The sequence below is a fragment of the Ruditapes philippinarum genome, unplaced genomic scaffold, assembly GCF_026571515.1.
Source record: "Ruditapes philippinarum isolate M1 unplaced genomic scaffold, ASM2657151v2 ctg719_1_1_1_1, whole genome shotgun sequence".
Lineage (NCBI taxonomy): Eukaryota > Metazoa > Mollusca > Bivalvia > Venerida > Veneridae > Ruditapes > Ruditapes philippinarum.
Genome location: NW_026861463.1, coordinates 606,644 through 618,848, shown reverse-complemented (window position 1 = coordinate 618,848; position 12,205 = coordinate 606,644). Strand labels below are relative to the sequence as shown.

Genomic DNA, 12,205 nt, shown 5'->3' with positions numbered 1-12,205 from the left:
TGTCCTCTAGAACACGGTTTATTGGGAACTTCATAAATCCTAATCCAGTACAATTAAACAGGATTGAATCATACTATAATTTTCGGGGGTTTTTATAAAGAAAGTGATAACGTTCCCGACGCCTAATACAGGGGGGGGGGGGGGGGGGGAAATGAACAAACTCCAAAGTATTCAACAGAAGAGTAAGGGATCAAAGGTTTGGTCACTGCTACCATATAAGAACCAGAGGGAGTCTATACTGCTACCAAGTAAAGTATCTGAGGGAATCGTTGCTGATTCTTCAGAATATTAGGGATTCTCTATGCTGCCACAAAAAAAAGAATCTGAGAGAGTCTACCCTAATAACGATTTACTGGGAAGAATCTGAGGCAGTCTACTCTGTAGCCAAGTTACTGGGAATAATCTGAGGCAGTCTACTCTGTAGCCAAGTTACCAGGAAGAATCTGAGGGAGTCTACTCTGTAGCCAAGTTACCAGGAAGAATCTGAGGGAGTCTACACTGTTACCAAGTTACTGGGAATAATCTGAGGCAGTCTACACTGTTACCAAGTTACTGGGAAGAATCTGAGGCAGTCTACTCTGTAGCCAAGTTACTGGGAATAATCTGAGGCAGTCTACTCTGTAGCCAAGTTACCAGGAAGAATCTGAGGCAGTCTACTCTGTAGCCAAGTTACCAGGAAGAATCTGAGGGAGTCTACACTGTTACCAAGTTACTGGGAATAATCTGAGGCAGTCTACACTGTTACTCCAAAAGTTTTACTGGGAAAGAATCTGAGGCATTCTACACTTGTTACAAGTTACCAGGAAAGAATTCTGAGGGAGTCGACACTGTTACCCAATTCCCAGGAAGAATCTGAGGGGGTCTACACTGCATACAAAGTTACCAAGTTAGGATTTGTGAGGGGGTCTACCACTGCTACAATTCCCTGGAAAAATTAGGGGGTCTACACTGTTCCCAAACCCAAAGAACTGAGGGGGTTTCCTTTCCCCAAGTCCCAAAAGAAACGGGGGGGGTCTACACTGTTAAAAAAGTTCCAAGGAAATCTGGGGGATTTCACATGGTCTGGGGTAAACATTTTGGTTAAACAGAGACAACTGAATATTTTTAAATTTTTTCAACAACAAAATGACTAAAGTTAATCACTTTAAATAATAATGATTTTGTAATACTTAAAGTTTTCATGCAATAATTTTAAAACCGTCAAGTGGAAAGCATAAAAGTTAAAACTTTAAAGGGTTTTTTTACTTTTAGGCGTAGACTTCCATATTTTAAAAAACATTCATTATACTTTAAACAAAAAAATACAGGAAAAAAATTTTTTTTTTGGGGGGGCAAATTTTTTTTGACGGGAAATTAAAAAAGCCTATCTTTCATTTGTGAAGGATGATAAATAAGAAATTTAGTGAAAAAAAAAATTTAATGTTGATGCCAGATATAAAACCAGAAGGTCATATCCAAAAGTAATAAACAACTTGATTTTTGACAGCATGTGTTTTTGGTACTTATTCCCCCACAAATGATGTTTAGAAAGTATATAGGAGTCAGCTTGTTGGTTAGTTGGTTGATTTCATGGTTTACGGATGATAACTCTTAACAAAGCAATGGATTATAATAATCTTTTGTACACAGATGTAACATCATAAAATACAAGGCATTCAAACCTCTATTTTTTCAGAGGCACTTTATTTTCACAGTTACCTTGAATGTGAAAACTGTTTCGACTCAATTACAAGTAAACCCTTTAATCCAAAGCATTTAATCTAAAAGGATGAATCCCCCTAATTGACTAGAAAACTTTTTTTTAGGGGCGGGGGTATGTGAAAGGTTTAGTTCCCTTAGAGCCACATATCATTAATGCTAATGTGGGGAGTCTACCATAATAAATATTTTGTTCCCATGTTACTTTTCTCTGAATCAGCTCTGATACATCTTAGGAAAAAAGTAGGCAAATATGGTTTGATGATTTTGGACAAAGTTATCCCTCTTGAATGTTGAAATTTTTTTTTTTAATTTTCAGTTCCACACTTTTACTTTTGTGGAAATGTGTGTAGTCATTATCTCGGCTACAAATATGTAATTTGCAAAAGGTTAACACTGAGTAATTTCAGGGCCTTGAACTTTGTATAGAAATGGTTTGTGTTAACATTGAATAGTTTTAAGGGCTTTGAACTTAGAATGAAATTTTGAACTTAGAATAAAAAAATAGTTCGTGCAAACAAATTTGGAACTAAATATTATTATAACATTTGAAATTTTGGCTGCATGCGTGGGCATCCATGGCGTAACGACACATTTCTAGTGAAGGAGCTACATGTATGTCCCTTTTCACGTACAATTTTGTAATAATTGGTTATTGATAGGCATTGACTGTAACAGAGGAGTGACACAACTTATGGTTCTCTTGTTGTTATCAGGTGAGCTCACTCTTTGTTGTCAAGTTTGTTTACTTCCATTTATCAACTGTAATCAACTGAAAATTGATGACAAACATACAACAGTCTTATTTACAATTTTATTTCACTGTACATGTATAAACATTATATGACATTTTTACAACAATTTTGTAAAATAAATAAAAATTCAATTTAGTAAAAAATAGAACAAAATTATCACATTAAGTGCCAGATGATACATGCTTACAGATCATGGTGCTTATGAGATTTTATCGGTATGAATGTGATTCATTTAAAAAAAAAAATCACTTTTACACTAAAAAAAGGCCATGTTAACAGAAATAATAGCTTACTGCAAGTTTGGTAGGTGTTGTTTAATTTTAAGCTCGACTTTTTTCTGTGTATTGCAAACAGAGGGCACAATAAACTAACATTGTTGATAATAAACAATTTTTATGCCACAACAAATTTCTCAAGTTAGTAATAAAATATATTTTCAGTTTTAAATATGTACAGTCCGACTTGTAAATCTTATACATAGGTACACAATGTTGCATCGATTCTGTTGATCAGTTCAACATTTTGTTGAAGAAAAAGGGCTCAGCAGAAGGCAGTTAAAATATAACCATAAGCAAATTTTCTAACAGTATAACTACCATAAATCAGTGAACTGTAAAAATATTCCAACTTGACCTATGTGTACAGACAAACGAAGAGCATATTAACAGGATACCTATCATAGCTAATTCAAGAGTATAAAAACATTATCAAAATATGTTTAACATGGCATATTTACATCTATTCTGGCAGTACTTTAAAACAATAAATAACTTTATCTACATAATATACATGTGTATAAATCAATCTAAGTCAATTCAACAGCATTTCACTAGCATTTAAGGTTTAATAAATCAAAATAAAATCTACTCTAGATTTTGAAAGAATGAAATGTGCACACTGAAACGGCCATAATTCTTCATTCTTTATAGCTCTTTATTTCTTATTATTTTTTTCTTTGCAAATTTTTTATTGTCTTTTCTATAATAATAATCTATGATTTCATTTTGTGTTTTAACAATGCATATTATATCTATATTCAAGCTGGCAATTTCAATATATCTGTGTTCTAATGACTTTACAAAATGATATGCTTAGCACGCAACTTTGTTATGTCACAATTAAAAGGCAAACTGGTCATTTTTTCATAATAAATAAATATATAAATAAAATTTGCCATTTGTTCAACACTTTAACCCTTTTGATAACCTTTATAATATATTTTTTTTTCCATAAAAACTGTCTAACATTCTGGGTTCTCATAACATTTCTTTAATATAGGGGTGATTTCAAAATCATTTTCACCTCATAACATTTCTTTCTTATTGTGGTGATTTCAAAATCATTTCATCTCATAACATTTCTTTCTTATTTGGGCGATTTCAAAATCATTTTCACCAACAACATTGAATGTCATAAGAAATCCATATATACTGATATTGACTGTTCACTATCACAATTTGTTAAAGGTATTTTATTGCCTCTTATATCACTTCATTATCATTTTAAAATGACATTTCCTGGTTCAATATCAATACTCTGGGAAGAAGCCATGGTGAGGTAACTGGCCTTGTGCCATATCCATACGGATCTGCCATCGTAGATCTTGCCGTTTTTTGTCGGATGGTATTTTATAGTTGTTCGCCACAAACACTCTATGCTGTTTCTGTAAAACAGAAAGTAGTTGTATGACATAAACATCATTTACTTAAACACAACTGTGAAGGAAATTTGAATTCTAAAGCCTAAAACCTGTTGCCAATCCAGGGTTCTCATTTTTACCTGAGGCAACAGATGTGCCAACAAAAACAACTGATTTGGCCTAGGGTCAAGCTTTATATTTTAATCTGCAGACTACAGATTTTAACAACAAATTACAACAGATTTTAAGAGCATTTCAACCAATGATATGAATGGCCAATATGTCAATACTGAAAACCCTGCTAAACAGTACATGTGCTATAGCAGGAAAACTTTAACTAAATAGAACTCAAACCCACAGAGTCCCTATTTTAAGAATATGTTTGGGTCAGAGGTTTCGGGACAAAATTAACAGAATAACGTATCCAACAAAAAACATCAAAGAGAAACTGATATTATGAGGTTATTACACATACAAGGGTAAAATGGGAAATTTTAAAAATCCTGAATTAAGGAGTTTTTCTATAGTTTTACATTGAAATAGAAGACTTTCAGGAGACTGAAAATCCTGAACTTCAGGCATAATCCTGAAAACTTTTACCCATGCACATAGTACACAGCTGCAGAAACCTATATTGGAACAGGTGCCAGCTGTGTATTCATCTAAAAGAATCAAGACAGTATTCTACAATGCCCTGTTATGTCATGCCGCTAACTTTTTGACATTTTGAAAGAACTTTGTTAATTCTAGTATAAGAATTTGAGATGGATTTTTTTGGACTCGGAAAATGAAAACCAGACTATATTAGTAAGACTGGACCAAAAAATGATTTATTTTGGGTATCACATGATGCACACCCTGGAAGTTCATTGATTACAATTTATAAGGTGTGACATTAACATTTAATTTTTTAATTTCTAAATATTGTTGTTCAAAATATTTTCTAGTACTGTTTACTGAATAGAAGGAAATGTTGCCATTATTTTCTCAGAACTAGTCATGTACAATGTTTACCTTTTCATAAACAATATCTTGTGCCAACATTTGTTCTCGGACATTCCAACGTAAATTTTTATGATTTTTCTCCCCTGGCGCCCTCTGAACCTGCCAACTTTGTCGGAACTGTTGATATCTCGCTACTGGGTCAGACTTCTTTATATTCCTTGTATGTGGGTGCTCTGGTTTTCTAAGTATAACTGCAAAGAAAAGAACAATTTTAAGTTGGTTAAATTATACAGGCTGTAATTGTAAGGTTAAATAAACTAGGAATTTGTTTAAACTGTAAAACCTAAACTCGTTTAATTTGTGTAATGGATTTGCCCTGCTTTGAATTTGGAACAGTCCAGTCAACAGTTATAGGGATTTCAGTATCAAAATACAAAAATTGAGCTTTTGGATCAAGCTGCACAAATGTGCGTGCAGCTGGCCTGGTTCTATATTGGCAGCATAAACTAATCACAGTCTTTTCACAGTAAGGGTTATACATATTTTATGTCAGTGTCAGTTACATCTTACTGCACTACTTGCATTTGTTTGTTTGTTTGTTTCATTTTACGCCTTTTCCCAACAGTATTTCAGTCATGTAGGCGGACTACTGGCATTAACATCATTTTAACATGTTTTGTCATTGTTCAAGTTGGTATTAATTACGTTCTCCAGATGACAAATACAGATAGAATATACATATTGTTTTACTTATGTCATACTGACCATTTCACAGATTCTAACACATGTTTTATAACATAATATTTGCATTTTGACTATAAATTTTTAAAGCATTAGCTAGTAAAATATGTTGGAACACAATATACCTGAAGCAGGTCTAGGTCATTGGGGATAGTCGATGTGGCTGCAAGAATAATCAAAAAAAATTAAAGTATAAAAATCAAAAGGACATTTTGTGTATTATAGCTGGGGAATAAATTCCATATTGGGGAATTTTTTTTCTAAAACCTTTCTTTTTGTCACAAAGGACCACAAAAGTTTTGGGCTAAATTCAAAAAATGTTCTCTTAAGTAGAAAAAATTGGATAAATGGTTTGCATCAATCATCAGTTGGCACTACAACTTTTCAAATACATCTGTGCTAGGAATGCATCTTTGTAAATGGACTGTTTTACACATGATTAAAGACTTCAATCAGAATAATTATGCTAATGTTGTTTGTATGTAAAATTTAGCTCTGCCTACCTGTGTTTGTGCAGATTGTGGGCGTTTCCTATCAAATAGTTCCACCCTATCAGCTATTCCCAGTTCCCTTAAACGTTCATTTATATCCATCACACTACCTGTAATTTCAGAAAAAATCATACATGTATTTGATTTCAATACACAAGTCTGTTTGTTATAATCACATTTATGTTACATTGAATTTAGGGGCTATAATCATTTTCATTTAATTACTAGTATTTTTATTATTACGATTTCCAACTCATTTCCTTCTGTAAAACCGAAGTTCAATCTCCATCCAACTCATCTCATTTTGATAGCTTTACAAATATACATGTAGTGAACACTTCTGAGAATTATTGAATATAAAGGTAAATTATTACACAGCCAACAAAAGAAATGCAAGTATAATCATTCTTTCAAAGAAAAGCAGGCTTTCAGGCAAATTATTGAGCATTTCATAAAATTGAACCCACTTAAGTCATTTGGAAACACACTGTTCGAAAATGACCAATAGAAAGTCTCTGAAAATAGACATCTTAACTATCGTAGTTAAGTAAAATGTTACTTGAAGACTCTGCATGACACTTCTGAAGCTATGGTATGTCATTTCATTGAATTGGAAAATTTAAAATAAACTTACTTATATCGCTTTCTGACATGGATTCATCAACTCTCTTTGAGCCATCTTTCTCTTTTCTGCAGTTGAAAAAAAAAAGAACTTGAATTTATTTATAAAATCATCATAACAAATAGACAACTTTTTGAGGACACTTTAACAGAAGCTGGTTTATAAAACATTTCAACAATTACTCTCCTCAACAAATAATAATTCTTAGTTTGTAATATAATTACATGTGTATATATATCTAAGTCATCAATAATGGTAGAACCCCTATATCGCAATAATCTAAAATATAATTTCTCATGTTTATTTGTTATACAGTGGAACCTGTCTTATCCGAACTCGTCCGGACCAGAAGAAAAGTTCGGATTAGAAAGGTTTCCGGATTAGAAAGGTTTCCGAATTAGAAGGTTTTTTACATGTTTTTTCATGTTATTTGCAAAATAGTTTAAGGAAAGAAAACGGGAATGCATTTGAAATTGCAATTTAGATATTTTATTTTTGCAGTCTTTTATCGTTCATTTTAATACATGTGAATACAAAAATAAAGAAATAAAAATAAATAAATAAGCAAAAATATTATGTCCTCAAGCGTAAGTTAACCTTCGATGTAAAACAGGAGGCCGAGACATGATTGAATATTCGTACCAGCATTTGTCAATTGTTGTTTACTCATATCCGAATTAGCGACTATCCGAATTCACTGACAGTTTCCATTAATTTTCATTACTTAATCACGTATCATTGAATCCATTACAAAGGATTAAAAGATATTTCTTTTGAATTATATCAAAATATTTATAGTAAAATAAGAACAAAAATTAAAAAAATCGTCCGGAATTCGGAGTAGACAGGTTCCGGATCCGAAAGGTTTTTTACTATTGAAAATAGAACGAATAAAATCGGGACGGGCCACTTCGTTCGGATTAGAAAGGATTCCGGATTAGAAGGGTTCGGATTAGCAAGGCTCCACTGTACATGTAAATTAAGCTACAAGTACCTCGAAAGAGTTCACACATACCTGAGCACTTTTCGCTTCATCATTCTCCTCTCTGAGTCTGCTTCCGAAACATCATCTCTGTGAGACAACTGTGATTGATCAGCATCATTTTCATATAAACTGAATTCAGCACCAGGTCTACGAGGAATGTGATGTACTTCTTGAGGGGAACCAGCTCTCATTGGATACTCTCTGTTTTCTTTACCGCTTCTCCACTGTGAATACTGGAATATAATTTAATCAAAATGAAATTAAAGTTACAATTTTACATCATACTATATTCTAGTCTGATATAATCGCCCTAGATATCATTAAGAAAAGTATGCTGTCCATCCTTGGGCAAGGCTTAAATTCAAAATTTTGATATTTCAAACCAACAACTCCAAAAAAATATGTTTCATCCCTGTTGAGAAAATTAACTTATTAAACTGGCATCTGGCAAATTTAAGATAAAATTATCATTTCAGAAGTTTTGCAGGATAAATGCTTATTCCCTGATAATCAAAGAAAAGGGAAAAATGTTCAAATTCAAGTTATCCCTTATCTTACTAAATTCCTTCATGGATATGTTCATCTTCCATCTTTAGAACTGTCCATTATAAATTCTGGGAATAAAAAGATGTATTTTGAAATCATTAGCCAACAGTATTGAGCCTGGTTAGACTGCAGGCTGGCTCTTTACTTATTACAACATGTACAAAGGCTAATCACTTTCCGTTCCAGCAGGGTCAGGGTTCATTTAATTTTGTTAGTGATTGACATAATACTTACCATTCTTCTATCCTCCGCTAGACTAGGTACTTGACGTTCAACTGGAGATTCTTCAAGTGGTACTCTCATTCTTGGCTCAGGTACTCGCACCCTTGATTCTAAAAGATTCCATTGAAAACCAAAATAACACATAACATTTTGTAATATTATGACAAGACAGTAAAATACAAAGTTGAAACTATCAACTAAATTTGTTGAATGTATTTAATCACATTTACAAAATAAAATGTTTTCGGACATCCTAGCTAAAACATGTCAAAATCACAGTGACCGCATGGCTGAGTGATTAATGTATGGGAGTAGTAATTTTAGAATAGCTAACAGCTTGTGTTTGAACCCTGCCAGGGGCAAGCTGTTGTTTCCTTTATAACTCATTGTTAAGTACTGGTTGGCTCCAGAAATGCATTTGAGAGTGAGTCTTTAAGCTTACTGCTTCCTACACAATCAAACTAAAATGAATTTTGTATAAACTAAAATCACAAAACCGGTAGCAAACATTTAATTTTATTCACAGGAATTTGACTATTGTAAAATAAAATACTTACTGTATTCTACAACACCTTGTTTACATACACTGACAGGAAATAATTGCATAATATAATTTTCATACAAAATCTAAGTTAAATGTGAATAATCATGCCTTTGATGTATAGTAAATTGGACAGATTCAAATTTAAGTACATGCAATTGAAACTGAAAAACATATTAAAAGCATGAATCATTATACTGGCTCAATTCATGGATACCCATTCTTTTATTACCTGCTTTTTGTTTCACTGTCATTGACAGTTTTTGGAATAAATGAAAATATTGGTACTTTATGCTACATGTAGTAAGGTATAATTACCATAATTTGAAGTATCTGTGTGGAGATGTGAAGACATGCTTGTATTCTGTGAACTCTGTTTACTTCTCTCATGACGAATCAGTCTTCCAAGATCTAAACATAAGAAACATAATAAATCATACCTTTTAATCCTGCATTTGTGATTCAAATTTATTTACATTAACGATATTCCATTTTGCACAATACATTGTTACATACAAATGTAATCCCACTTAAACATTCAATTTAAGAAAACTTTCTTGAAATTTGTGAAGCATGTGACAAGCATAATATATTTGCCTGATTAAAGGGATTAAGAAATGCTATCTACATTTTTCCAGCAATAATGATTGAAAATCGAGGAAGTATAGTTACGCCTTATGGTAGTTATTCTACCTAATATTTTAAGAGTTTTTCTAGTTTTAGTTCTGGGGCCATGAAAGCAAGTCAATCAGTAGTTGTGTTAGGGGCACACAACGCTGCTACAAACAAACTGATTTCTGAAATTAGTCAGAGATAGCTGTTTATTCCTGAAGCTGGAACATGTACTATTTAGCTCACACAGAACATCTAACCTCCAGTTTTAAATAGGTCATGAATAATAAAATGTTCATTGAAAATCAATAGACAATCGTGATTAGCATTCAAATGAAAACAATGCGGCTGAATAAATTGAATATATGTAACTTAACATGCTACAACATACCTTTTTTAAACTCGTCAAGTCTTGAATCTGGAACATTTTGATATCCCAACTTTCCCAGCTCTTCACGAATTTCATCATCTGTGAACTCTAAGCTATCATCCATTTTGATATTCTGAAACATTCATTTAGACAATACAATTCTTGCACATCAGACAGGATCGTTTACCATTTACACAAGTGCTAGAAAAAACTTGTCTTACACCCCCCATGTCAGACAAGTTGCATGCTTTAACAAGTTGCATGCTTTAACATCATTTCCAAATGCTTTTTATTAATGAATTGCATTCTTAGAATGATATCATAATTGCCAGTTAAATTATGAATTAATACACTACTATAAGAAAAAAGTGCAAAATAAAAATATTAGTTTTTGTAATTTATTTTCGAAATATGATAAATATATAATATATGCAAGAAAAAGTATCAAACACCAGCTGACAGACCATAAGCCTTGTTACTGTTGTAAACAGTTAGAGTAGATATTTTTGTCTGCACCAGCAGCCAGTGTAAGTTTGTTATAACATATCATCCTGTTTAATTTTTGTTTTAGGTTATGTATAAATCACACACATTATACATTGTCATGCACATTCCAGCCCCACCCGTACCCAGTAAACAATGCGTTCAGAGCTTTATAAAGTGCGTGATTTATATATGTTAACTTAAATTACTTGTAGTTGTAAACTTTGTTACTGGTTTTCCATCAGCAGGCCTTGACATTAACTGTCCTGTCGGGCAAGCACTTTTGAAAATTACTTGCCCTGACCCAAAGCTTGCTTGCCCAGACCTAAACCAGTTAAGTGTTGAAAACGACCATACATTCTTAAGTTTTGAGATAAATGGTTGGCAATCTTTGAAAAGGGGGTTTATTTGTCTCTTATCATGCATGGGTTTCATTATAAGCCTTCCGGGCTGTTTTAAGAAACTAAGACATTTTGTGACAAAACCATACTCATTGTTCGGCTTCCGCTAAAATTGGTTGGAAATACAGGTAATGGGAAGATTAAAAGGGGCTAAGTTAGATTTTAAAATGTATAGTAAGGTATTTTGAAGAAAAAAAAAAAAGAGTAAAAAACAAAAAACTTTTTTTCTGACAAAAATGGTCTAATTTGGTCTAATTAAGACTGATTCACTGAAATCGTCATTTGCAAGGATTATTGCTCATAAAATTGGAATTTAATATGTTTACTTGTGTTTTTTTTTTCACTTGCCCTGTCGGACAAGTTCTTTTGGAATTCACTAGCCCGGACCAACAATTTGGTTGTCCCGTGCAGTCGGACAGTCGTTAACTAATGAAGTAATGTTGAGCCAGTGCATCATTAAATGTAAACAAAATGGTTTATTTCATCAGCAAGCATACTACAATTTTGTACTTGTCTTGCCTCATTATAACATCGAGCAGACAAGTGGAATTTTGGACACCAGATTCTAAAATAAGACTGTGCCACAATTATAATTTTTAAAGATAACTAATTCATTAAATTTCCCCGTTTGCAACGTAAATTACAACTTAAAATAAACATTAAACAATGGAGGAATACCAATGCTTATTTATTTTGACTTAGTTTGGAGTGATCAGATGCGGCACACAATAAACAATTCAATAGATGATCATCATCTTATTAGAAAACTGTGTTTTATCATAAATTTGACATGCATGGACATGTTCACAACAACACAAAATAAAATATAAAATGGATTTCAGTATAGAATTATATCACCAATACCTTTAATTTCTAAAAACAAAGATGCCTGTTCAGATGTTGTATTGTAAAAAACTATAAAATTCAAGATTTAATCCAGAAATATCTTTTATTTTAGGAATTCAAAAACTGTGCTCAATTTGACTTTTACCGCTTACAGCGTTTAATAAAATATATTCAAATATAAAATGCAATTAAATGCTGCACAGAAATGATACCATAAAATACAAAAATGTAATACTTTACAAAATCAATATAAATAGTATAGAATATTTAAGCCAATTTATTAATTTTTACCTGCATCATTTTACAAC

General features: G+C 32.4%; 1 protein-coding gene across 1 annotated transcript; it reads right to left on the bottom strand.

Annotated features, from left to right (window-relative positions):
• Positions 1-2,498: 2,498 nt before the first annotated feature.
• On the bottom strand, positions 2,499-10,300 carry LOC132715690 (centriolar and ciliogenesis-associated protein HYLS1-like). Its single transcript, XM_060698751.1, is given in 10 exon segments — positions 2,499-4,116; positions 5,107-5,288; positions 5,904-5,926; positions 5,928-5,941; positions 6,282-6,379; positions 6,904-6,959; positions 7,907-8,109; positions 8,657-8,754; positions 9,504-9,596; positions 10,189-10,300. Coding segments are annotated over 10 exon segments (1,005 nt in total). The 5' UTR covers positions 10,292-10,300; the 3' UTR covers positions 2,499-3,981.
• Positions 10,301-12,205: the final 1,905 nt, after the last annotated feature.